The sequence below is a fragment of the Ochotona curzoniae genome, unplaced genomic scaffold, assembly GCF_017591425.1.
Source record: "Ochotona curzoniae isolate NIBS_2020 unplaced genomic scaffold, NIBS_Ocur_1.0 contig_2754, whole genome shotgun sequence".
NCBI classification, from domain to species: Eukaryota; Metazoa; Chordata; class Mammalia; order Lagomorpha; family Ochotonidae; genus Ochotona; species Ochotona curzoniae.
In genome coordinates, this window is record NW_024465582.1 from 15,461,950 (window position 1) to 15,489,674 (window position 27,725).

Here is a 27,725-nt window from a genome sequence, read left to right on the forward strand (position 1 = left end):
GCCCTTTCTTTAGAAGACGCCTGTGCCTTAGGAGGTGCAGCCGGGTCCCCCAGCGTACCTGCTGGGGTTAGGGTTAAGGAGCTCAGGTGGTTTCTTACCTGTGAAAAAAGGCCGCCTCTGCCAACGAGGAGCCCCAGGTTTTTGCAGTCTTCATGGATTTGGTTTATTTCTTCAATGGGAAGAGGCTGGCGGCTCATCTGTGAACACATTTTAAAAAATGATTTCTGTTCGGCATTAGCATGGTTGCAGGCATTATCGCCAAGACAGAGGCAACAAGAACCGTCCAGTCACCGGTGCCCTTCTCTGGCTACCCTCTTCCCTGCCCCGTAATTGAATAAAGCTGTTAATTGTAGGACCAGATTTTTGGAGGGTATTCTTTTAAAATGTGTGTTTCTAGCCCAATTTATCCCAAGACCCAAAGGCCGACTGAAGTGCTACAGAGACAGTGAATCTTGGCTGTGGATATCTTGGGACTTTGCTTCCTCAATAGCTGACTTTTCTGAGTCCATTTTATTTATGTGCCAACTCCCCTGAGCTCTTCATTCTGTTCTGCTTGTGTACAAAGATCATCTCGAAGCACAGGAAGTGGCTTGGAGGTTGCACAAGGGCCTGTGTGGCCCAGGATTCCCCAGGGCCTCCGCACGCCTGGGAAGTTGTCACAGGGCTGCGGTCAGTGTGTCCCTGCCTTCTCTGCTCCTGGAATTTTCTTCTGTTTCTCTCCTAAGACTGCTCCCAGGGGTTAGCAGCCAAGAAGCAGCATGAGACCCTGAGTGAGCATCTAAGGTGTGGTTTGCTGGGGTGAGTAGGGTGGGGTGTTGCAGACCTGCCAACAGCCTTGGCCCTTGGCAATGTTGCCTGGAACCTGTGCTCTGTGTGTGTGTGTCACCTGCCTTCCTATTCTGTGAATACAATCACCTCCCTTGGATGTAGCCGTTTCTAGTCCGTGTTTCTGTTCCTCAGGGTGGGGCTGGCTGGGCTTTGCCACACGGCTGCATGTTGGGAGAGGGCTGTGCTGCCTATGACTAACTGGGCAAAGATCCAAACCCCAAATTCAAGGTAAATGTGTGGCTTTCATATCCCTGTAAAGTCAAAAAATGCTAAGTCGAACCAAGGCAGGTAGGGGATCACCTGTGCCCAGTTATTGCCTATGCTCTTTGCCTAATTTGACAAGAGTCCTAGTGGGTCCTTTTCCCAAATGTCCTTCCTCCTTCCTCCACTAGAGTTCTCAAAGATAGGCTAGCTTTTCATTCCTATTCAATACTCCCCGCTCATCCCTCAAGGCCTTTGCTGAGTCCTGCTGTCTGGGTGGGCTCTCTCCGTGAGCATGAAAGCAGTGAGCTTTCCACTGATGGTTGTCTCTTGAACTCTTGCCGACCCCAGGAAGCACAGAGAAAGTGACAGGTCAGCACCTACCTTGTCCCGCACCATTTCCATCCCGATCATGAGACCTTTGCCTCGAATATCACCCACGATGTCAAACTCATCTCGCAGCTGAGCAAACTTCTGTAAGGTATAGGTGCCAACTTCATTACTGTTTTCCTGCAGTTTTTCTTCCTGAATCACCTGTGGGAAGAAAGCCCTCCAAGTGACCTTTCAAGGCAAATATTCTAGGATTGACTGAGTAGGCCAGAGAAGGACACGTACATGACCTATTTTATAAGAATTTCAAGAAACAGAACTCAGAACAAAGTCCAGGGTGGCCACATCACACACTGCAAACATACTTTTGGTAAGGAGAGATGTCTGGGTAGAAGGGAAGCTCTTCCATAACTTTTTCAGCCTTGGGGATGGACCAGAATTTAGAAAAAAATTAATAAAAGCTATGTTTCAAGGCAATTGGTTACATAAGCCCCATTATACCGAAAACCACAATGCCAGGCTTTGCCAAGGGCAGCGATGTTATGGTAAACAAGACAGTTGTGCCAAGGAAAGGGGCATTAGAAATACCCGCCACTATGTGGAAGCCCTCAGTCACACACAGATCCTTGGAGCTCACACACCTTGACTGGGCCCCGGCTCCTTTAGCTGCACCAGGGGTGGTGGCTCTGAAAGATAGAGAAGAATTTTCACCTGAGCTCTATTTTCAGCAGACGCTAATGTTTATCAAGCCCCAATTGTTAACTGATAGCAATTACATGGCTCCAGGTGAATTTTCTTGTTTTCAAGACCTATTTGCTCACTGAAATATTTTCTACTATCTGAATTGTTTAGATGCTACAGCACCTAAAGTTGTCAAGGCCTGAAAAATGAAATAAATGGCAGCTTTTGGCTAACACCTTCTTTTTTCACGTTCGAATCATTTTAAAGGTAGCTAATTAGTGAGAACAGATTTTTTTTCCTTGTTTATTTCAAAGCACTTCTGTAGTTTCTGAATAAAAAAAATCATGTTCTTGATTTAAAGATCAGAAAGTGTGAAAGTATGGATGGAGAATGGCTCTTGGTGACTCTTGGAGTTTGACATCAAACTTCCCTCCCCACAAATAACTTAGGATAGATTCCTTGGGCATTCTTCCAGCAACATCTTATCCCTATTTAAGCAAGTGATATTGAGCATATTAACAGACATTAAAAAAATCTCTTTCAACAGGTGAGGGCTTAGACTGTTGTCCAGTAGAGCTGAACTATCACAGCTCCTCCTAGCAGTACTGCTTGGTGCTCATCCCATAGAACTCAGATTCCCTTAAGGAGAACAAAACAAAAGGAATAAAGACAAACACCAAGAAGACAGGACCAAAAGTAAACAAACAAACAAAAAGTATATTAATGAACAACTATGTATAAAACATTACCCAGATAATAAAGAAGTTTTAGTGCTACTAGTTGGCTAATGGAATTCTTACATTTTCCATGTAGTGGTTTTTATGTATTGTTTCCTTTTTACTTAACAAATTCTAAACTTATATATGTTAAATTCAATGTTCAACTTATTTTGAGAGGTAAAGAGATACCACAGAATATATAAACGAGAATGCTGCATACACTGGCTTACTGCCCAGATGCCTGCAAGGGTCCAGGTAGGCTGGGCTTGGCTAAAGCAGGAAGCCAGGAACTTAAGCCAGGTCTCTCACATGGGTGACAAGCATCCAAGCATTTGACCCACCACCTCCTGTCCCCCAGGAACAGGAGCTCATTACCAAGAAACTGGAATTGGGAGCAGAGCTGTGACTTAAACCCATATGCTGTTATACAGGATGTGGCTGCTCCAACTGGTATCTTAAACCATTAAGCCAAAATGCCAACCCTGACATTACTTCTTATCCAATATTTTGAGCATTCAAGGTAGATTTGATTTCCAAAACAGAGAAAAGACAGAATAATAACTGGAAATCAACCTTAAAATGACAATTTAGTTACTAAATCTTTAATAATGCAATACATCAGAACTCTGATAATGGATTTGTGGTTTTGCAATTGTTCTGTGAAATGAGTGAAGCCCTTTTGACTTGTGATACAAACCTCAAGCACGGCAGATCCAATAGCGCAGGCCAGAGGGCTCCCTCCAAAGGTGTTGAAGTAAAATAGGCTGTCAGCCAAAGACCTGGCAATCTCTAAAAAACAAAAACAAAAACAAAAGGAAGGAGGCTCGAGCATGACATACTTGGATCCATCTCGTCTCATCATATCACCGCAGTCGCATTTCCATTCATGTAGTAAATGGTACCCTAGACAATTCATTCCTCACCCGCCTGCTGGGGATGTTATGGACTTAACTGCATTCATTCCAACTTGATCTACTGAAGCCCTAATCCTGAAAGTGGTTGGATCTGGACACAGGACCTTTAAGAAGATAATTAAAGATACGTGAGCGCATAAAGATGGGGCCCTGGTCAACAGGACTAGTAGTTTTACCAGAAAAGGAAAATACTAGAACATAATCCCTTTCTCCCACCCTCCCTGCAAGTTCCCACGCACTCAAGTCAGAAGTGAGAAAGATGCCACGAACAAGCCAAGAAAAGTGGTCTCACTAGGAGCCAACTTTGAGGGCAACTTGATCTTGAACTTTTGGCTTATAGTCCTCTGTGAACCTAAATGTCTGTTGGTCAAGCCACCTCATCTGTGATATTTGTCTTGTCAACCTGTGTGGACTAATACAGTGGATAAGGATGAGTGGTTCATGTGCTCCATGAGAAATTTGATAATAAAACATTTGAGGTATTGTATGAGTTAGAAAGTTCTTGAAAACTGGAGCTAAGGAAGTATAAGTGGGACTTTCAATTAGCTAAGTGTTCTTTCATGAATTCTCTTCTTGAGACCAACATCAAGGAAAAATCTTACGTTAAGGATTTAGCAACATCATTTGCCAGATGATTCAGTGTCAGTATAGGAACCTCAGAAGTGTGCTTACTGTTGACGGGAAAAAAACAAATGAAGTGGTTTTAAGATTTTCAATAGGCAATGGTTCGTAAAAGAACTGCTTTCTGTTAGACTAAAATGGAAAATAATTCTACTGTTAATTTTACGGATAGATGAGACTGGAGTGTTTTGTTAATATCAACAGAGAAATCCAATCCTGTGGGCTTTAAATCCACAGTTCATTAGTGTGGCTAGATCAGGTGAGAGTCTCCTTCAAAAATACGATGCCTGGAGCTTTCAGCTTGGTTTCATGTTGGTTTGATAGCGTATTTCCATCTTCCTGGGCAGCTGGCCAGAGCTTGCAATTCATTACAGGGTCAGTCTCTCCCGCAGCAAGCACAGAAAGGGCTGAATTTCTTTTGTGCGTTTTATAACCTGCCAGGTCGACTGTTTCATTCTTGGATGCACTTGGGAAATGCATGGTGCAGTTCTTGCCACTGCCTGCAACCTGTCCAATTTCCAACCCACATGCTTTAGACCACCACCAAAAGAGGAGGCCCCAAAGGCAGCACAGGCTGCTCTTACCTGGAGTCGTCACAACTGCTGCCATGGGAAAGCCGTTCCCAATCCCTTTAGCCATGGTGACGATGTCAGGCAGCACATCCTGGGCTTGGAAACCCCAGAAGTGAGAGCCTAGTCTTCCAAATCCTGTCTGCACCTGATGGGAACACATTCAAACCCACCGGGAACCTTTCACTAAATGAGATTGCTCCCCGCTCTTATTTACTCTTTCTCCTTTTTTCTCCCATCTCTTCCTCTTTGCTCATCACCACCTCAACACCACTCCCATGCTTGTACTAACCTAGCCAGAACATTTTATCTATTTTAATCTATGTCTGATTGTTCAGGCTTCAAAGGCCATTTACTAGCTTTGCATGATTCTGAAAGTGTCCCTTTTCCCTCCTCTGAACCTCGGTTAATGCCTCAAGGTGCAGGTGAAAGTGACCACAGTAATTAGCAGCTTTCTGAAGCTTCTGCTGAGCCTGCAACAGTGGAGGAGAAAAGTGAGAAGCTGGGTGTGGCCCTGGCAGGGGAGCAGGAATCACTGTCAGTCTGCAGGTGGGGTGAGGGGCTTAGGGTGGAGGCTGTGACACCTGCCTCCCTGGGGGCTGGCCCAGCCCTCCCCAGGGATCCCTCTTTCTTCCCAGAACCCTCTCGTGAGGAAGACCTGCCTGAGCCAGTTAACTCAGGAATGAATGATCCACTCCAGAAAGTCAGTGATCTGGGCAGAGGGAACCTCAGTCTGTTGTGCACGCTGTTGCCTGTCTTCTCCCTGCTTCCTCTCACTAACTTCTCTCCTCCCATTTGTGGCCTCCTCACTTGTTCTAGGTAGCTTTTCCGGAAGGCCAGTGGGCTCCCACTCCAAGCACCTGGGACTCGCGGCCTTCAGCATCTCTCATGGGGGTCCTTATGAGAAGTGTATGGGGGCATCCTCCAAAACCTCATGGAAATCACATATTAAAGGAAACTCGGCAAGAATTCCAAATCTTTGAACCACGGTAAGCATATCTGTCATTTTCCACAAGCTTTTTGATGCACCCTCACAGGTGTCACGAGGCAAGGACCACCGAGCCTCCATCCTTGTGTGTGATGGCAAGGACCATGTCTTGCTCCTTTGTCTGCTCAGTTCTCCCAGCAGAGTGCCTGATGAAGACACTGTGTTGGCAGAGTGAGTGAAAGTGAAACATCTAACAGATCGGGACTCACCAACTCTCCCAGGCTAGTTTCTTCCAGAGCCTTCCCAGGGAATACTCCTGATCTCTCTCTGGGCCTCGGTGTCTCTGTCTGTCTGCCTAGTCTGGGAAAGCTGAGTTTGAGCCTTGTGTCTGTCCCTATTAACTGTATGGACCTCAATAGATGGATTTAACCTTCTTAGACCCAAGTGCACTTACGTGTAAAGTGTGAATAGAAACAGTGGGGCACACTGTACAGATTGTTCTACGCATTAAACAAGTTAGTACTTGCAAACTTTCTGAATAGTGGCTGACACATAGGAAGCACTCAGAAAGCTCTAGCTTCCCTTGTTTTTGTTGTTAGGACAGTCCTTCTGAAGGTTACCTTGTGCTGGACAGTTTCCAAAAACTTCATGAAATTCGTAAAATATAAGACCTCAGAAAATTCTGAAATTTATGTTTTCTTTGAGTTCGGCTTCTCTTCTCTCTAATTAGCCCAACTCTGGAAGCTCTATTATGTGCTGATTCTGAGATTAAAGTTCATCCTCTTTCTTAATATAGTTAATTTGAAACTGATTGGATACACTCTTAAATGGAAGATTAACTTGCTTCAGCTAGAACTTCACTGTTTATGGCAGGTTAGGGCAATGGGAGGGGGATCATGGCTGGAAGAGGCTGTGACAGCAATGCCCAGTATTCCAGCGAAGCTCAGTGCACCTGAAGCTGATCATGAAAAACACCGCAAAATATCTGTTCACAAAAAGCACTCCAAAATATCTGTCCAAGAGGAGGGAGCAGTCCCGTCTGCCCTGTCCCTTCATCTTAGGTGGAGCTAGGAAGCAAATTAATACAAAGCTGATGACCAAGAGAAAGGCATACAAGTGCTATTCAATTCTTTGTACATGGGGGTCTCCCCATGATAGTGACGTCCAAAGAAACACGTGGAACAAAGTTCTTTTGTCCCCCTTTTCAGTTAATGGCAATGCGCAAAGCAGTGGACAGTAACTAGAGGCAGAAAACTGGAAGGTGAACATAAGTGAGCTGGAGAGTGTGGCCAGGAAAGCATAGTAGGCAGGTAGAGGTTAAACAAAGTTCTCTACACCCTAACCTCTTCAATTCCTTAATTCTCAGTATTAAAAAGAAAATTATTTTGGTGTGCTGCACCAACAGCAGCTGCACTGGATTTTAAGTTGAGGAAAGTGGCTCTGTTGTCATCCTTTAGTCTCCTGGTCTCCATGGCTAGTCTTAGTAGCAGACAAAACAGTGCTTTCTTTGACACACCGTAACATGAAGTGTAATTATAAGTAACTTATTCCTGTTTGGATGCCCATAGGGTACAGCTCGCACAGCCAGTGAGGTTTATTCCTGCCATATGAGTCATATTGGAGGTATTGCGTGCCTATTCCAACCATACTTAGTTTTCACTCAAGCTAATTTACAGATTTGGGGGAACACTTTTTCAAATGTCTACACTGTCTACATTACTCTGATGTAGAGGCTGGGTTGCTGTTGACTTATATTGAAAAACGTCATTTTCACGCTAACTTTGCCACAACAAACATACATGTTGCAAAATTGGTCAATGTTAACCTTTAAAAATTAAGATGAAAGCTCAGACAAGCAATTAAGCATGACTTTTCTGTCAGCTGCTCCTGAAGCAGTTCCCCATAAGAAAATTTAAAAGTTCATGGAGTATGGGCCTAGTGCATTGACTCAATTAGCTAATTCCCTTCCTTTAGGCACTGGGATCCCATGTGAGTGCCAGTTCATGTACTGGCTGCTCCACTTCCCATCCAACTCCCTGCTTGTGACCTGGGAGGGCAGCAGAGGATGGATCAAAATTTTGGGACCCTGTACCCATGTGGAAGACCTTGGGGAGACTCTTGCCTCCTGGCTTTGGATTGGCTCAGCTCCAGCCACTGGGGCCACTAGGGGAGTGAACCAGCAGATGGAAGATCTTTGTATCCTTCTCTCTGTAGATCTACTTTTCCAATAAAAGTGAATAAATCTTTAAAAGTTTGTGGAGTAATGGCAGTAATACCTATGGCTGTTAACAAGCTGGTTAAGATACTGGTTAGGATGCCTGCACCCCATCATACCACAGTGTCTGGGTTCTGATTCCTATCCAACTTCCTGCTAATGTTCACACTGGGAGACAGTGGGTGACAGATCAAGTAATTGGGTCCCTGCCATCCATTTGTGAGATTCAAATTGAATTCCTGGCGCCTGGGTTTGGCCTGACCTAGTTCCAGCTATGGTAGGCTTTTTTTAGTGAGTGACTCTAAAGACAGATCTCATTCTCCTCTTAAAACCAGTAAAAATAAATAAACGGCAGAGCTCAGTTTGGATGTTTAAGATCTGCTGTGATTGTTAAACTCACTAGTTAATCTTCTAACAAACCAACCAGCCCCACTAATGAAAGTTCATTTGTCTGTAACCATCCTTGGTGATCCATGTTATCCATGCTCTGTGCCCAAAGTGTTTGCTTTTTTTTTTTTTCAATTTCCACTGCTCTAACTTGCACCTTTCCTTGGTACTCACTTCATCTGCAATGCACACTCCTCCCTTCTCTCGCACCAGCTGGAAGGCTTCCTTTAGAAACCCCTTTGGATACTGGACAACTCCATTGACACCCTGCAAAAGACCACAGCCAGAAAACACCTGTTACAATAGCCCAAGCTCCTTCAGAGTATTTAAAAGAAGACAGATCATTATCACATTAATTTTTAACACAACCTGTAGAACTATTTATTTCAACCACAAGTGAAAACAGGAGCTGTTGCTCTTAAACCAACCCTTCTGGAAAAATCATTCAAATAAGAAATTTTTTCTGAGATAACAAAAAAGTAGAATGAGGGCACTTGGTGAGGTTGAAGACAGGCGTTCACCACAATGTGGCTGTTAAAAGCAATAACCCTGCCAGGAGCTCCTTTTTTCTTGAGAATCTTAGGAATTAACTAGTTTCATCTGTCCAGTCATTGTGGAATTGGAGGAGATGGTTTTGTGAAAGTCAATCGAAAAGCAGCATTTTGTATTTTCAAAGGGTTTGACAGAAAGACTGGAATCTGCAGCAGGACACAGCAATGGGTACTTAATTAATTTGGAATTCTCTAAAATACATGAACGAAAATTCTTAACAACTGAAAATTCAGCTCAATGAAAAAATCCAAGGTTCATATGCCCACTTGAATTGGTTCAGCAAAAAATCCAGCAATGGACTTGGCTACAGAAGTGTTCAGGGTATCTTTGAACTGTTCAATATACTGGTCTTTAGCTTCACAGCAGTCTGAAAAGAAACAAACACATAAACATATCTCACAGCATTTGAGGATATGAGAATGGCATCCAGAATAAAAGAGAAAAATATAGAGAAAAAAGTCAAGGACAGTCACGTGGGTAGAACCTAGTGAAGAAGGAGGTGGTGGATGAAGAGGGGATATGCTGTTGGAACGACTTATACTTGGTTCAAGGAGAAAGATGAGGATAGACATTGAGCTATGAACAAAGCACTTCAATAATTTCCATTTGGGAAAGAAATGCCCTAAAGCGTCACTGAGTCTGGCAGACATAGCTGGTTCACCTGGGGAGGGCCATCCTTTCAAACAGGTGGATCTAACTCAAGTGCAATTGGGACAGTTGAATATATTTGAAAATAACTCTACTTACTTTGGCATGCCACTCATGCTGATGAGCCCTTTCCAAGAACAGAGTATCTCTATCGTAACAGTCAGTAAACATGAAGGTACTTTAAAAGGTTCATGGAAACTGAACTTAAAAGATAAGTTCATAGTGGTGCAAACAAAACAAGAGATACAGCCCAAAGCCTTTGGAAATACCTGCCTAGTTTTTTTTTTTTTTTTTTTCATCCTATGCGTTTTCCATGAACTTTGTGTAGACTCCTGTGTGTCTGGAGAACACTGAGGGCCCAATCTAACATGCTGGAGGTGGTGAAGTTCATCCGTGAAGCCCTTGGCACTCGCTCTGCTACTTCCCGTTCACAGACATTTCTTGTGTTATGTGAGGGGTTTTGTTGGATGGGACTGTGTCTTGTCTTTGGAATCTAGCCCACAGCCAAGCATGTTGGCTGGTACATTTGTGGTGTCTAATGAATCAAGAGGGAAATAAGTGGCAGAAGTTGTGGCTAGTATGAGACATTGAGCAATTCCACTTGACAATCCCTTATCTACAGAAAGAGTGAAGTGTCACTGTTCGAATGATTTGTAGAAATCCGTACATTCTCTTTTAAACTGGATTAGTTGCTGAGGAACCATTCTGCTGAATTTCAAATTCCAGTGAAGAATTTCTTACGGTTCTTTGTCTCCCGTACACGCTTTCAAGTTCACATTTGATTTTCTGTAAACAGGAGAGACATGCTTATTGTATCATTTCACAGTCCTAATTATTTTATTCTATAGTCTGATGATTCTGAAAGAGTTAAGCAGTGTTCATTTCACAACCTGGCAAGTGACATCTTTATGGGTTTCTTTTTGGCTGCAAAGTTTCATTTCATTTCCTTGCATGTTAGAGATTTTGAGCACAGACAGTATATTTTCCTTGGATTACATTCGTGAGAATTCTTTGAGGGCGAGAAGGCAGCAGTTCCACCGCAACATGTCAGCTTTTGCAACATCTGGGCGCACAGGGATCTTGCAGGCAGATTGCTCTAAATCACAACTAGAGGTAGTGATTGTTAAGATCACAAAGCCTCCTGACAGCCAGCCTGAAGTTCAGATTTCCAGCAGTTTTGCTGAGTCAGTTCCCTCCTTCCTCCACGCAACACCAGAATCCTCGTGTGGGATGAGTTGCTTATGGTTCTTTGTAATTAACGCATAGATGGCAGCTCCAGCTTTGTATTGGGAAAGACTTTCCCACTATGTCCTTTACTTTTGTTGGATCATGGACTTTGTCATCTCCTTGCACTCCACAGGGGTCACACAAACTGAAGTTCAAGATCAGTTTTGGTTATTGTCCTTAGGGCAAGAGCTAACTTTGGTGCTCTAACGACTTCTTTGGGCTTCTGAGAATTCTTATTTTCTTGTATTAGGTTTTCACAAAGGACATAGTTTGGATTTTACCCAGGATTCCCAGTTGCTCTCAGCTGCAGATAACTCAGGCTGTCGTATTCTTAGGAAGGACATCCATCCAGCCCAAGGGCTTCGGTAGTCACCTTGTTTATTTTTCCACTCTGTTGAAAGTTGCTAGAAATACTCTGCTGGTGGTGAGGGCGGCTCACCAGCCAGGCAGGCGTAATATCCTGTGGGTGGGACAGGATCTGGAGGCAGTGAGGGAGATGACCCAGAAAGCTGACTTAAGGGCTTCAGGCCGCCTTCTGCAGTTGTCATTGAAGAAGCCAGCAAAGACAAGAGAGAGGAAGCCTCCTGTTTTTGTGACCAGAGATCCCAAACCGCCTGCAGCCACAGATGACATGCCCTCAGGAACTTTATCCAAGCCTGGAATAGTCACTTAGTCTCTGAACTCCAAACTGTCTCCACAGAGAGAAGAAGGCCTGCAGGGGACCATGGGATGGGATGGAAACATCTGAGAAGGGAGCCCACACTTCCCATCCCAACACATGCGTTAGGACAAATCTTTTAAAACTACATGTCAGATTTGGGAAAGCCCATCAGCAGTTATGACTGATGTCATTGATTAGTTGGAGGTTGGAGATCAGCGTGTAAGAAAACAAGTACTGACAAGGATATCTAACCCTGAGAGTACTGTTTTTGGAGACTACGCTTTTTTGACCAGAAGAAGATGCTAAGTAAATAAATCTATGCCTGTAGAGATTGGGATGCCCTATTTGCAGGAAGAAATGAAGAGAAAATCATCTCAGAAAGCCCTAAATGATGGACCAGACATACATTCAAAATACACATTTTGGAAATAGAGCAAGCCCATTTGCAACTAGAGGAACAGAAGACAACATCAAAATCAGCCCTAATGGCTTACATTTGGACGCAATCAAACCAAGAAGAGGTTTTGCTTGGAGCTGTGCTAGACGTTTCCTAATGTTTTCCCTCATCTTCCCACACACTCAGTAAGGAGAAAGGTCATCCACTGTGTTCCTCTTTCCACTCAATTTTACACTTGCTTCAGTGGCTCACGGCTGTAACTGCAGGTCATGCTACCTCAGGGACAAAGAGACTTGGTGCGCTGATGTCTCCATGACAACATCAAGGGGGTGGAGCTGCTCTTCTGCTGCGTAGTTGAGTGGCCAGAGGAGAGTTTATCTTTGCTTTGGTACAGAAAAGGTTAAACAGAGCAAAGATCCAAGAAAAAACAGCTTTTTTTTTTTTTTTTTGTAAAATTTTAAATGAAAAGTCACATCAGTACGGTTTGGGACATGGCAGGGGCAGTGAGTGGTAGGACATGAATGGCATCACAGGTTGCATCTAAAAGTCAGACACTGGAGTTAAACAGTCGTGAGGAGTCTAAATGAAGGGTACTCTATAAACCATTTCTATTAAGCTCATAAAACAGGCTCCCGACTGCACTGAGAGTGCTGGCAGAATTTTGAAATGACCAGGATCCCTGCTAGGCTTGGTAACTGTGTGTACCCAGCACAAAGAGGAACTGAAAACTGGAACCAGCTGCACTCAAAGTGTTCGACATGTTTCAGTGCCTCTGTAAACAACTATGAACTCCCTAGCTTTATAACAAAGACCAAACACTTCTCCAGGCCTAATGTCTCCCAGGAGGCTGCGGTTCCCTTTTGTATTCCAATCCTGCTAAGAGACTGATGCTAGCCTGTCTTAACTCTAGATCTGAGTTAAGAAAACAGCTGCCTTCAAATACACCACCACTAACAGCTCAGACATGTAGAATGGTCTGCCACTAGAGAGAGAGAGGGCCACAGGATTCTTGCATTTTCAGTTTGGCCAAAGGAAAAGGAGGAGGTCTCAAGGTCAGAGGAAGCAGAAAGTGAGGGGAGAGTGCAGGAGATGGAAGTAGGAAGGGAAACAGATGAACAGCTATATTCCGGGTTGGTGATTTTGCAGACTGAGTGCTGTGAGGTGCCTTGAACTGAGTTTAGTTCTCGACGCCGTCCACATGTTATAGACATGTATGTATAGCTTCGCTTGCTCCTGATTTCTTCCTTACGAGACTGTCCAGGTCTGGATCTCATGAAATGCTGTGCTTGGCTGGGGATGAGCCTTGCTGTCTATTTCCAGACTGAGAAAACTGAAGGCAGGCAGTGGAGCCACCCCAGGTCCACTTGACTTCATGCATCCTGCCATCTTGGGCAGAAGAACAGGAATGCTTTGTCAGTTTCGGCTCTTCCTGGGGTTCACACCAGTGTGGATGAGGTAGCGGTTGCCCTGGCTTTAAGATTTGAAAACTGTGTTCATATCCCAGCTTCACTGTCGCCTCTGTGTGAACCTGGGTTTCCTTGATCTTAGCATAGTAGATTCTAAAAGGAGCTTTCACTTCCTTCCGGTTTAAAACTCTGTGACTTGGACATCTTGTCTTATGTGAACACTTATCCTTTCATCTTCCTGCCTCCATTATCCCATCAGAATGCTAAGATAAACTTCTTCCTTTCAAGGCTGAATTTTTCAGACTTTCATTTTGCATTCTCCCTCTCGATCCTGTGACTCACACTCTTTCACTGGAGATGTTTCCGCCAGAGCATCTCGGCCTTTTCTCCAGAACTACTTAGGAACAGCTCTTCAAAAGGTCTTGTACTGTAATGACAAATCAGAAGTAGGACTTCCGGACCAGCCAAGAACACACAATGTTTCCATGCAACCTCTCCCTTGTGTTAGGCATAGGTAAAGAATGCAAATAAATCTTTGCTCGATGAAGAAAAGTCCTCTTTGTGAGAATGCCTATTAGAAGTGTTGCAAGAGATGTCAGCAGCCTTCAGGAATAGCCATGTGTTTTGATAGATGCTCTCATTTTGGCTAGCATTCGAAGTCCCTGGAGAGTTTCTTGATTGGACTTCTGAGATTCTTCAAAGAACTCTTCTCCTCCCATCTCCCACTGGGAATTGGTACATGATTGCATCTGCATTGGCTTTCTTTAAAATTGATACCAGGGATATCAATTTTCTTTAAAATTGATACCAGGGATATTGCTAATAGAGTCAGCAGAGCATTCTCAAATGAAAGTTGGTTATGTTTGAGCTTAGCTCTGAGAGCATGAGATGGCTTTAGGTAGATGCTTTGAGGGCAAAATAAAGGTAGGCACCCAAAGTGCTCATTCAGTGAGGGGTTGTTTGTTACTTTCTAGCTTTGCTTCTTTCCCAATTATCCAAATGTGATTGTCCACTCAGGGGTGGTCCTGCCATTCTCCAGTTCCTTAACCCTTTTGACCTTTCACTCTATCGGTTCTCCCTCTTACCCCATACCCATTTGGACCTGGTGCACAGCTGCATTTCCTAATTGTCTGCACTGGAGAATCTCGACAGTGGCTTCCTCCCCAAGGGCCTTGGAAAACATCTGGGCACATTGTCTGCAATTGGCAAAAGAGAGAGCTTAGCACAACACAAGCGAGAAGCCATCCAACTGGAGAAATCACGTTATCATCATCAAGGCAAGAGGACTTCTTCATGTGATTTTTCACTCCCTTCCCTTTGAACAGATTTTTTTTTTTTTTAGAAATAAGTTATGTGGGCTCTTCACAAAGGAAACTGATTTCAGTGTTAGTCTGGAGACAACTTGCTTAAAGGTTTGATGAAGAACGGCGATTGAAAAAATCAGAATAATTAAGTAACTGATTCTGATACTGGAAATGTGGGTCCAGCAGGTGAAAACAGGTGAATTGTAATAATTGGCACAGAAATTTTGTATGTTCAAGGGTCTCAGAGCCTTCTGGATTACTTGATTTTAAGAACAAAATTAACTTAAAAGCTCTGTCATTAATTATTACTCATTCTGAAAGTCTTTTTGACAAAGCTTTCCCCCTCCCATGATCTTCAAGTCAATGAAGCCATAGGAAGCCCCTAACTAATGAAGGCTTTGTGTTAGTTGACATCACCAATCTTCATGGAAACAAGACAAATCTCAAAACTCACTGATTGGCAGCCCAGTGTGCCGGACAGTTTTGTCTTGAATTTGCCTACATTTGTCAAGCCAAGTGTGTAAGGACTGCATCCGTGGTAGGCGCCTCTGCAGAGAGAACGACAGAAGGTTGAGGTGAATTCTATTTGCTTTGATCACTGGCCTATGGAACACTGAATAGGACATAGGAAAAAAAAATCTACAAAGTCTAAGGAGAAGAAACTGAATACCGCTAAACTCCAACTCTGATGATTTCTAAGAACTCTTCCATGTCAGGGGAATGTACTCCTTCATTTTTTCTATCATCATTTTAAAATTATGAGAGGAATTTTGGAGGTCCTCTCCTGAAGAATTCTGACATTAGCAGCTTCTTACTCTAAAATCCTGAGAAATGTTTTTTAGCAACCTTCCAGAAGTTATATTGTTTAAGGACAGCCGGTCTTCAGAGGTGCAAGTAATTACCTTGGGAAACCGAACATCTGCTCCTGTGATACTTCAACATCTTTGGGAATGTGATATGATTCTAACATCTTTGGGAATTTCTTTTAAGTATCTAAAAGTCACCTTACTTATCCCTTAACAAATATAGGTTTTGTTTCTTTGGAACATGTGTAGTAATATTTAGTATAAATTTATCTGTTTCTGGTCAATGAATTTTGGAAATTTCTCAGATAAAAATCACTTATAAGTTAGGATATAGGATTATTAAGACTGTGGAAAAGAGTGATAATATAAAAATCCACACATGTGGAATCTCGGTAGTACACTATTAGTTCTTTTGTCATTATATACTTAGTAAGTTGAAAGGCTTCTTTTGACTCATAGCTCTGGAGGTTCAAGTCCAACTTTGATAATTCCATTGGTTTGTCCTCTGATGAGGGCAGCAAATGGGAATGGCAAGCAAGGAGAGAGTGGCCAAGAGCAGAGAGAGTGACTGGACCCAACACAGCTGTGAAGCCAGCCTTTCTGGGAATGCTTGCTGAGGGCATGCACTCAGTGATTCAAGGACTTTCTACCAGACTCACCTTCTTAATACCACAACTGGATTAAGCTAGTATTTTTAACTTATGATTCTGAGAGTTAAAGTACTGCATGAGTTCAGGAGCCCCACAAGATCAAACCACAGCAAGCATCATTGCTGATTTAAATAGGTCAGTGCTTACCCAGGTATATCTATTGTGGAATGCTAACTAGGTAAAGCATCTATCAATTCTTTATTCCTTATTGATTTGATTAAAAAGAACATATTTAGGGCAGATGCACTTCCCCCCCCCCCCCCCCGAATGTATCTGATTGACAATTGACTGGTTGAATATGAACTAAAGGGTATGGAATCCATGGATGGTGAGGGTCAATTGTAACATGAAATCACTGCTTCTCACATGTCAGAGAAGACACATACAGGGTTAGATAATGCAACCTAGGAACCTAAAATAAAAGGTGAAAAACATAGGCAACTGGCACAATGAAACAAGTATATGACTTTCTATTACAGAAATTAGCATGGGTGCAGTATAGAGCTTTGAGCCTCTATGGGAATAAGGCATTCATTTATCAGTTGGTCTATGTTGCAGTCCACACATAATTAAAAGACTGCCCTATAGCCCTCATCTTTCATTCCTTGGATGAATCTATGGCCTTATAAGAGCTCCAGGCTTCCTGTGACCCACACCAATGTTGATGGTGTTATCCAGCCATCACGTTCATTTAACTGCTTTCAAAATAAAGCTTAGAAAAATGTCCAGGGGAAATAATTCTCTTCCTTTGTGCTGTCATTTAAAGACACATTTGGTATGGGATTAGTCAAAGTTACCGAAGGTGGATATTCCAGTGTAATATTACCTGAAAGTAATGATATCTGTGTTTTGCGTGTGTGCTCTGGCCATCAACATGGCCAGCTCGTTGGCTTCAGAACCACTGTTCACCAAGAAGATGACCTGGAGGAAAAAGACACATGGCCCTGCGCTTCAGTGGAGTTCCTTATTATTCAGGTCATTTAAAATTAACAATGACTATTCTCCTGTCTGTCAAGATTGAGGAGAAAGCTCTTTGGAGAAGTTTGGGTTATTTAGCAGTGCTGTCATTTAACTGTTAATTCCACAGTCCTTCACTGAGTAGCGGCCAAGTTCAAGTATGAAAAAAAAGTGATGAAGATGCTGTCTCAGTTGCCAAGCACTGGCTTTATTTGCTAATTTGCAAAATGTTCAGATGGTGAAATTAGTTGAACATCATAAAGTGGGTAAGTGATCAGCTTGACCTGAAGACCGAGGCTCTTTGCTTCTGCACCTACCTCACCCTACCTAATCCTGCAGACTTGTGATGAGGCAGGCTTCCTGGCCCTGCCAATAGTGTCGTCCTGAAAAATCAATCAATCAAGGAAAAATATAAAGACTAGGCTTGGGCAGAGGAACAGAGAAAACTGAAGAGAACTGGGTCCTCTGGATTGATGACCCATGAACACCAAAGGCTGAATTTAGGCTTCAGCCATTCCAATTTTCTTCATCTGTTCTAGATAATTCTGCTAAGCAGAGCATCTAGATGGTACAGATGATACAATGGTACTTTAAAAGGTGTGTAGATAGATGGAATTAAAAGATGCATTTATGTATAAACTAAAACAAAAATCAAACACTGATTACTGTTCAAATTGCTTCACAAATATGAATTCATTTAATGCTTCTGTGCAAATCTCGGCCAATATGTTAACATCTCAGTTCTGTTGAAAAGTTCAGTCTTTTAGATGTAGAATATCTCCCTTATCAAAAATATTGAAGTACATTTTTCAATCAAATAAACTGAATGAATGGCATTTATAAGAGTTGGTTCCACTCTTTGTAAAAGCAGAAATACAAATAATGTTGGAAGAAGGGCTGTTGGGATAAAGCCACAATCTCTTGAGGCTGTCAGGAGGATGGGGGTTGCTGGATGGTGATTTCTGCCAGGATATGTTAAGGAGAAAAATCAAGAAAAGATGAGGCTCAGAAATTGATTTGTTTACGAATTCCTTTCTGCTGCTGGATTGCTTCCAGATAAGGCGATCGAATCACTGTTACAGGTGTTTGTGGCATGGCTAAAATTCCCTGCTCATTCTCTTGCTTCCCAGGGTGGCTTCCCTGGGATCATGAGACCCCTGTCGCTTGGAGCTGGGAGCATCTTACCTTCAGAGGCTCAGGAAGACGTGCTGAAAGCTTCTCTGCATACTCATGCATTGGGGTGTGGAAGAAGACAATACTTGTGTGCCACAGGCGGCTCAGCTGGGCTTGTGCCACTGCCGTTACCTTCCTGGGTAAACAAGAGAACAATTACACGAACTGCCAGTGGGTGTGCCCCTTTAACACATATGCTGGCCACAGAACCCAGACATACGGCTTTTTCTCACAGTATCAGGAAGCAGATCTCATCCACAGCTGAGACAGAAGTCCTGGACTAGATGTGTCTGACAAGGGGATTTGTGGCTTTAAATGACAGTGAGTTCCTCACACAGCAAAGGTTCAAAGGCACACTCAATGAGAACCAGCAATTCTAGAGCAGGTCTAGTGGAGGAGGAGCTTGGGCCTAGGCTTTCTAGCTCTGCTTTCTTATTGAACAGCCTCAGAGCAGTTTGGAAAAAGCCAGATGGCTGATATAAGCCTATGTGTGCTTCCCATGCTATTTTTCTGAAGAACTGCGAATTCATTAAGCATATGCACACAGGATGAACTGTTTTTCCATCCCAAGAGATGGCAAATATTTGGTTCTGAGCACTTGTCAGAGCAGAACATCTCATATCTGTGAAACTGCATTATTTGAAAGACCAAGTCAACTTTACGGGATCAGAATGTTCACAGTGAAGGATAGTAGGAACCAAGGGTGGATGGACATGTCTGATCTGACTAGGGAGATGTTGCAAAGGCAGGCTAAATGAACTTGACTGAAATGACACAAATTGTCAAAGTTTGTTTCATACTAGCTTTGTTTGTTATTAATATCTGCCTCATACATGCGTACAAATAAATTCAGAGGTTGCACAGTTTTGAAAAATAACAGATCTAACAGATTTTTTTTGACTGCAGGACTGTTAGTATTTTAAATAGGCTATAGTGAACTCTTTCTAGAGAGGAGATAGGAAGTGTTCACAAATTTGTTCTTTCATGGAACCTCTCCTATAATGGGTGCTCCATGAATTTTACTTTGGAAAATTGTGGAGACTCAGTAAATTCTTGAATAAAAGAGATACTTGGCAAAACTTTGTTTTAGCAAAAAAAAAAAAAAAAAAAAAAAGCTGAAAGCAACTAAATTCCTGGGATGGAAGGGGAAGACTAGTATTATGGTGATGTATGTGGGCAAAGTGGACATGCAGGTGTGGGAGTAAGAGTCCTGGAATGTTAGTGGTGGTGGGAATTAGAGAGGGGCTAGTGGAATAGATGTTTCAGTGCAGGGACAACTGCACCTTGCTGTTAGATTGGCTATGGGGAATGAAAGGCAGAGAGGAGCCACTGAGGACTCTAAAATTCTTGCCTAGAATGCTGGAAATCCCAGGATTACTCTAGAAAAAGCAGCTAGCTATCTAGTTCTGCTCTTCTACAGAGGCCTCTTCCAGGGTAGGTGGTTTCCATGTGCTCCATGATTCAGTATCTTCATAGAAACAGCTTTGTGGAGATGATGGATTCAGTCTTGGAAATGTTGAGTTTGAGTGGGGGCTGGACTATCACAGGATGGGAGGTGTCCTATTGGCAGTGGAAAAGATGGGGCATCTAGATAGGCATTGTTAAAATTACTGCATCTTGGTGAGGGACCAAGAATTGGGTAAGCTTGCTGAAAGTGTAGTAACTCAATGAGCACAGGTGGGAAGATGAGGTGAGTACATGATGAGAAATACTAAGGGAGAAAAAAGGAGATTCATTGGTCAATGCACTGACAAGTAAATTTCTAGTGAGGGTTATATTTGTCTTTTATCATCATGGCTTCCCTCATCCATTTTGATGTCTATGAAGAACATTTTCAAGCCAGATGTTATTTCCCATCTCTTGTCATTCCTTTCCATACACATCTGTACAGACACTTCTTTGAGAGTCTTTCCTTCAGTACATTCTTTGTTTGGAACATTTATCTTAGTCATAAACACACACAGAAACACCCTAATCTCATGCTAGTTTCATATTTGCATGTACCTCAAGAATGATACGATCTTGTCAAAACTTAGAAATGGAAAAAGCACTGTAAAATTTTTTATCCAAGAAAGGGTGTGGAAAGTATGTGGAAATCTGCCAGTCACAATCTTTAATAGATGTATTTTTTAAATTAATGGATTCACTAAAAGAAGTGGCAGATAGAGAGACAATGAGGAAGAGACCTCCCATTAGCTGCTTTATATCCCCAGTCACTTCTCAAATGCCTAGGCTGGCCAGGGCTGGGCCTCGCCCAAACTAGCAGCCAGCAATTCAATCTAGGTATCCTATACAAGCCACAGAAACCCAATTTCTCAAGCCATTGGTGTCAGGAGGAAGTTGGAGTCAGGAGCTGAAACGGGATATCAAACTGAGCTACTCCACTGTGGGATGAAGGCATCCCAATCAGTTTCTTATGTACTAGGTCCAAAGCTTTCCTTGTTTGAAATTTTTAATGACAGGAGGCAAAGAAAGGGTTGTAATTCACTAACATGATGGATTCCCATATGTGCAGGATGAAGATCCTTGGATTTTAAGGATACTCACGGATGGCAGTGACCAACACTGACAGTGACAATTCCAGAAAAGAAGTCAAGGTATCTGTTTCCCTCAACATCAAATAGCCACTCCATGTGCCCTTGATGGAGCAGCAAGGGCTTCTGGAAATACGCCGTCCCCACAGGAGAGAGGTGTTGCTTGTGGATCTCCAGAACACGGTTGTAGGGAAGGGACTGCAGAGAGACGAGATGAGAATCTCATTTCCTTCTCCCCATTTTCCTTACAGGATCAACAGCAGTCCATATCCTACTGCTGGATCTCTCAGGTGAGCTGGAAAGCGGGCTATGACACAACAGAAGGTACACAATGGCCACCTGGCAGGAAACGACGACCCTTTTTGCTAAGGAAGGAGGTATTGCAGCCTTTTAACCTGTTCCTGGGTTGAATATAAAGAAACTGGATTTTTACTTCTCAATAGAAAGTATTGGCTTTGAGTTGATCTCGATTATGGGAAAAATGGACTTTGAAAGTGAATGTTCCAATCAGTATCATTTTCATTGCCATAGCATTTGTATTTCAATTTATTTGATAAGGACATAGAGGGAGGGAGAAGGAGGAAGGGAGAAGAGGAGTGAGAGGGAGTGAAGGAGGGAGAGGGGGAGAGGGAAAAGAAGAGGGAGGGAGGGAGGGAGAGAGAGCCTGCCCAATCTATATAAGTGTGAAAACAAAAGATAATTTTATAGCTTCTGGTGGCAGACTCTGACCCTTCAGATTATGCATTGTTGCATCATTTAGCCAACATGGGAGCAATGCTTTTTTAAAGCAGCATGTTCCTTCACATTTGTGACATGCATATGTCTACCTGCATACCTGTGTTGTCCTATATATTCTCTATCAGGTACTGTTTGTCTTTGTCTCACACCCATGCACACCAATTCATATATCAGACTTAAATGGAGTAGCAGTGTTTCTGATGCTCCCGGGTGTTTGGACGCTAGAATGGCTGAGATGGGATAGTTTAGTTAATAGCAAGGACATGTGTGGGTCTTTCTTGGTGGAACAACTGAGATGCTGCATGGAGAATGACCTCCTTGGGTTTCGTAAAAGCCTAAATCTTACCTGGTATCTTTCAGGTGAGAAGTCACATGGAGGCATTGCAGGCTTTGTGTGAAGATCTAGCTTGGCTATGGATGTCCAGGAAGCACCTATTGGAAGTGAAGTGAATTACGATCCCTTAGGTACTTTTATTTCTGATTTAGAAGAATCATTTTCAATCAAGATTCAGTTTGGATTTGAAAACTGAGGTACAGCTAACTCAATAACAAATTTGCTGGAGGGTAAAAAAATTGTTCTTGAGTTTAGTCTGGAAAGATATGGCAGGTGTTGGGGAGCCAAGATACTTCACGTTGCAGTTCTTCACAAATGTGAAAAGATCATTCTAGGCTAGCCTTCACTCACAGGGATTGTGAGTCTTTGTCCAGTTTATGCCTGAATCCCAGTCTGCATCCCAGTTGGTTCATAATAAATGCGGGTTAATGGCTGTTGAGCATTCTGGTAGGGTATGAAGAGGGTTAGGTGCTGGGCAGAGTGCTGTGCTAACAAATAACGTATGAATATATCTGGAAGGCAAAATTTCCAAAATAAAGACTGGTAACACATGACCATAACAAGAGAGAGAAACTGAGTCAAGGAATCACTAAGTATTTAATTGGTTTTGGTGAGGGTTAGGTGCCAAAATACCCATCGCATGGATGAAATGAAAATGGTCAGTTTTAACATCACCAAGCTAGTTAGCTAAAGAATAAAGACTGGAACTCCGAGTTTCTAACGCCTCACATAGTAATCTATTTTGCTCATTTGTTGCCCATGTTCCCTTCCCTAATAGCTAGGATCTTGTCAATGTGTGGCTTGGAGATGTGATAATGGAACCAGAGAAAAACCCAACAGGAAGAGGCATCTAGAGACCTGACAAATACTATTGGAGAAGAATGTCCCTAGTTTTGGAGAGAAAAGGCCAAAATTCAGATAATTCTACAGGTGGAGAGAGCTGAGGAAATGGTGCCTGTGTGCAGCCTGAAGAATTTGAATGCATGGATGAAATGTTGGTGTTTTTATGGATTTTATGTCACAGTCCTGAGAAACACAGTGAACAAGTGTATTTTAACATGAAACTGAGAAGTAACAGCTCTGAATATATATATATATATATATATATATATATATATATATCTTTCAAAGAGATCCCATTCATTTTTTCCTCTAAATAGTCACTAATGCTATTAATTCGCTCTTACCTTAAAAGCAAGCGTCTTTTGGCTATGCAAGGCATAGAAAAGACAAAAAATTACAGCTTGCTTTTCTGAGAATCTCACCTCTTAAAAAGCTTTTCATTCTGTCTCTATGCAATAGTTACTTTCCCAAGATGGAAAAAAAAAATTCTGGGTGTTTCTAAGAATTAAAAATACTTTACTCCATCAGCCTCATTTTGTTATCTGCAAAATTAGAGTTGTCCACTGAATGGGCTTTAAGCACTCTTCCTCCAAGGTTACGGGATTACGCAAGCAGGCTGGAGAGAACTGGGACGAAGGACTATGAGAAAAAGCCGGAGCTGTCAATAGTCCAGGCAAGCTCATTCTTTTATTCACCAAAATTATAAGCATATGACGGTGGAGGGAGGATTCCAAAGGAAGTACATGTAGTCTTGGGCAAAAGAAGGAAGCCAAGAAGGAAGGAGGGGGGAAGCAGAACAGGATGGAAGGGAGACAAACGGCAAGTAAGACAACAGGAAAAATAAATAGTCCCATTTGATATCTCATTGGATACATGTGAGAACTACCGAGTTGGTGAAGGAAGGTTTTGTGGCCTAGTTGCTTTGGAGCTCAGGCAGTGGCTAGCTAAACAAGGAGCCGTGGAGGTTTGAGCCTTGAGAGTTTTGCGTTACCCTTTCCTGTAGGGGTCAGGTCAACTTAAATTTTGTTGGTGTCTGGAGGTGTGTGGGGCAGCAGTTGGTTGGGGAGAAAATTTTTTTTAATTTTTTAATATGACACATAAAAATTGTATGTATTTGTAGAGTACCATGTGATGTCTTGATGTGTGTATGCATTGTATAATGTTCAAATCAGGGTGAACTTTTTTAGTGTGCCCTGACACTGCTGGTACAGACAGTGTCAAAGTTAAAAAGCAGACTGATGGGATTGGACCTCCTTATGAAGAGTTGTGGCATTATGGGAAAAAATCAATCAGGGAGGGAATGTGGAAACTGGGGAGAGGCGATTCTCAGACTATACAGAATTTTATGATGAATTTCAAAAATAAAAATTAAAAAAAATTAGGGTGAGCATATCTATCACCTCCAATATTTACCAACTCTATATGGTGAAATCATTTAAAATTCTCTTCTTGCTTAAGAAAATTCTGTATGGGATGTCATTGCTATCTGTGATCTGTCTTCTGTGAAAGCAGCAGAATTTCCTTCTATCAAACTGCAGCTTAATACTCATGTGTCTGTCTTTGCCTGTGGTGGATTGGGGACACACTGCTCTCTTGGGATCCCCTGCCATAATGCTTCCTGCATAAGGTGCCCCATGTTGGCAGGAAGGTGCAGAAGGTACTTGTCCTACCATGACCTCCGCCCAAGCCAAGGATCCAAGCCAAGGATCACTCATGCCAGGTGCCTGCCCCCAACCATCAAGCCATTTTCAGGCTGTTCTACCGAAAGTGACTGTCTCCTCATGTCTCAGGTCCTCACCCTCCAGCTGGTCATTTCCACCCCCATCAAGCCTGCCCATCCTTTCACTAGCTGTGCTCCTTTGCTCAGAGGCCCTTGGTTATTGCCCTGAGCAACATCTCCCCTGAGGGTCTCCCTTTTGAAACATTTGGGAATGGGCCTTCTCTGAAATCACCCCTCCAGGTCCTCAGCACACGTAGTCAGTTCTGCAGCAGCAAGGACTGCCTATGGTGTGCAGGTGGGTGGCTTCCCTTTGCGGCTAATTTTAAACTTTTTCTTAGAAGAGGTTTTGCAGAAACCTTGGGAAATTTCTCAATTGGAAACGAGCATTACTTGTCATCCACTTACCTTCCTGTGCCCCCTTGTCTTTTGGAAGAGAAGGAACATGCTACAATGGGACACGTACCCCACATCCCCAGGAATCGTGCAAAGCTCATCATTAGATAAACACTAAGTAGAAAGCACCACCGAGATATTTTCTCCACCATTTATACTAAGAACAAATTGCATGCATGGCTTTGTATCCACTTTTAACCCCAAGTGATTATGCATAGCAAGCAAGAGCATTTTATATTTAATGCGTACCGATGTGATAGAGTAACTGTGTAGGTGTTGCCTGGGATTGTGACTTGCTTGTTTTTGTGTATCTGACAACAATTGGAGCATGGTGACCTCCTCATCGACCACAGCTCGTGTCTCTCCCATTTTTGTTTTCTATCCCCTTACCCTGGTTACAGTATTAGCAACTATCGTTACAGAGCTTTTTCTCTGTTTGTTTTATACTCGTCTCTCCTCAACACACCTGGAAAACACAAGGCTAGGGGCTTAGTCCGGCTCACTATTCTGTCTCCAGCTAAGCGGTATTCAAGTATTTTAAATGTATATTTTACAGATATCTTGAGTTCTAGAAGTGTGTGTCCAGTGAACGGATATTAGGATGTACTAACACATGTAAACTTATATGTACGGATAGGAAGTCAGGAAGACATGAAGGGCTCCAGCGTTTCTGAAAGTCAAGGTGAGGGGTGTGGCATCTGTGTCTATATGATATCACTTCTCCTCTGTAGTGCCCCTATTCAGAACTACATTAAAGAATTCTTTCTTGCTTCATCAAGATTTGTAGACATTGGGCCTGGTGCGATAGCCTAGAGGCTAAGTCCTCACCTTGAATGTGCTGGGATCCTATATAGGCGCCGGTTCTAATCCCGGCAGCTCAACTTCCCATCCAGCACCCTGTTTGTGGCCTGAGAAACCAATCAAGGATGGTCCAAAGCTTTGGGACCCTGTACCCACGTGGGAGACCTGGAAGAAGCTCCTGGCTCCTGGCTCCTGGTTTCAGATTGGCTCAGCTTTGGCCATTGCAGCTGCTTTGGGAGTGAACCATCAGACACAGGATCTTCCTCTCTGTCTCTCTTCCTCTCTCTGTGTATCTGCCTTTCCAATAAAAATAAATAAGTAAATAAATAAATAAATAAAAGATTTGCAGACATCAAGTTTCTCTTGTTCTTTCTGAGTCACTTGCCACCACCATCAGTTTTATCAACAACTGCTACTTTTAGCATCATTTTTTTTTTCTGCATTAAACTGGGTATAATTTTGACTTGTTCTGAGAGAGATGTTCTGGCCCCAAATCCCCAGCTGAGGGAAAAGAGGAGTCCAAACAGTTTTCATAGAACAGGCCCTGGCTGAAGGGGGCAGTGTGGGGAGGGTCCTTTAAATGTGGAACCTGACCTGGCGTGGAGTCCCAAGCTGTCACATGGGCATTTGCCTTTTATTTTACACACACACACACACACACACACACACACACACACACACACACACATATATTTATATATATGTTCTATACAACTTTTCTCCCACTTCCGGTTTGAGCAGTCCTCAGGATTAGGGAGACACCAGGTGTCCTAAATAACCAGGTTGTTGGTGATGCTTGCCAGAACCTGCTGGCCATTAGGTCTGAGGGCCACAGAGACCTATTTTGACCAGTGCAATGCCAAAGTTGGTATTATTTTCCCTATGGGACCAGTGCAATGTATTGAGCTCTGTAATTTCACTTCCAGCTAAGCACATGTGCAGCTCTCTGTTGTCCCTCCAGTCTTAAACTTTTTCCACATTGTACAAAATAGCACCTGACATGCCACTACTAGAGTTTTTGATCTGCTGGCCATCAAGTCTGAGGGCTACTTGGACCTATCTTGAGTGGAATCTATAGAATGCCACATTGTTTGCAGTCCACTGAGCCAGAGATGAGTTCCCTCCCAGCTCAGTGCAGGCATAGTCCTGGCCCATACTTTTTGCCTCTCTATACAAAATGGCCCCCGATTGGGTGCTGGGGGCAAACTGGGTTGTGAAATCCATCCTGTTCCCACACTACCCCTCTGGGACCTGCCGCTCTGTCTGTGCTCCTGGTCAAATCAAAGAGACAAGCAGGGCAGGCATTTCTTTGCCTTGAGCTCCTGGTGAATACCCCTTCCCACCCCGTTGCTGGTAGAGTTCCGGTTGCAAGTGCAGTTCAGATTACTGCTCACTGAATGCTGCTGGGATATCAGTCATTGCAACATCACAGCTTTGTGTCTGCCAGTCTTCAGGTGCCCCTCTGCTGTTGTTCTGTCTTCCTCTATTTCCTAGAATGTGCCTTTTATGCTTCACACTGGCTAATATTTCTCTGTCTGTTTATATGTGTCCGTACTGTATTCTATCATCTTGATTCTCCTGAATTTCATACTTTTTTTGGAGTTGCTTTCCTTTGACTTCTCTATAATTTCCACTGAAATGTCATATTAATTTTCTTTCAAAATTGTGTGTAGTCAGGTTTCATTATCCCTGAGTTTCAAAAGGGAATATTACAAAACTCCTGGTTACTATAAGGAAGGACTGGAGCGGATGGGCTGAGAACTGACTGCTGTGTTGTATTCTCTGTCTTGAAGACCCTATCCTGGCCTGAGGCTCCAGAACTCAGGCCCTTCCTCCCTGGCCAACCCCCTGCTGACTTATGTCCCCCCCCAGTTGTCACTTACGGTTCAAGGCAGGGCAGGTCTTGGTGATCCTGGGAGAGCAGGTGTTCAAGCACCAGGCCCTTGGCAGATGTCTCCAGTACAGAGTCATGTCTCCTTGAAGGCAGTGAGTCTTCTTACAAACAGGTTGGAGGATGAGCTTCCACCGCTCCCTGACCTGCTGAGATGTGTAAGCAGAGTAGGCTCTAAAAAGGAAAGTCTGTCCCTGTGACTGCTAACAGCCTTGAACTTAGCCCGGAGCCTCTGATTGCAGCCGAGCTTTAAAGACGAGAGGAAGGAAGGGGAGGGGATAGAAGAGAAAGGGGGAG

The 27,725-nt window shown here is 43.1% G+C and overlaps 1 protein-coding gene across 4 annotated transcripts in view; it reads right to left on the reverse strand.

Moving 5' to 3' along the window:
* Window positions 1-27,508, reverse strand: part of AGXT2 (alanine--glyoxylate aminotransferase 2) — a 32,196-nt gene extending 4,688 nt beyond the window's left edge. Inside the window, exons 1-14 of one of the 4 annotated variants that reach the window (XM_040977661.1) lie at window positions 27,421-27,508; window positions 24,037-24,039; window positions 21,793-21,878; window positions 20,722-20,906; window positions 18,187-18,310; window positions 16,871-16,965; window positions 15,043-15,136; window positions 14,387-14,480; window positions 9,212-9,312; window positions 8,568-8,660; window positions 4,879-5,011; window positions 3,457-3,548; window positions 1,414-1,563; window positions 99-197 (exon numbers count right to left, since the gene is read on the reverse strand). In XM_040977661.1, coding sequence (XP_040833595.1) covers window positions 99-197; window positions 1,414-1,563; window positions 3,457-3,548; window positions 4,879-5,011; window positions 8,568-8,660; window positions 9,212-9,312; window positions 14,387-14,480; window positions 15,043-15,136; window positions 16,871-16,965; window positions 18,187-18,310; window positions 20,722-20,906; window positions 21,793-21,878; window positions 24,037-24,039; window positions 27,421-27,508 — 1,437 coding nt within the window. Of the gene's footprint in view, window positions 1-98; window positions 198-1,413; window positions 1,564-3,456; window positions 3,549-4,878; window positions 5,012-8,567; window positions 8,661-9,211; window positions 9,372-14,352; window positions 14,481-15,042; window positions 15,137-16,870; window positions 16,966-18,186; window positions 18,311-20,721; window positions 20,907-21,792; window positions 21,879-24,036; window positions 24,040-27,420 lie in introns of all 4 variants that reach the window. The other 3 variants (XM_040977659.1, XM_040977660.1, XM_040977662.1) reach the window with 3 other exon arrangements.
* Window positions 27,509-27,725: the final 217 nt, after the last annotated feature.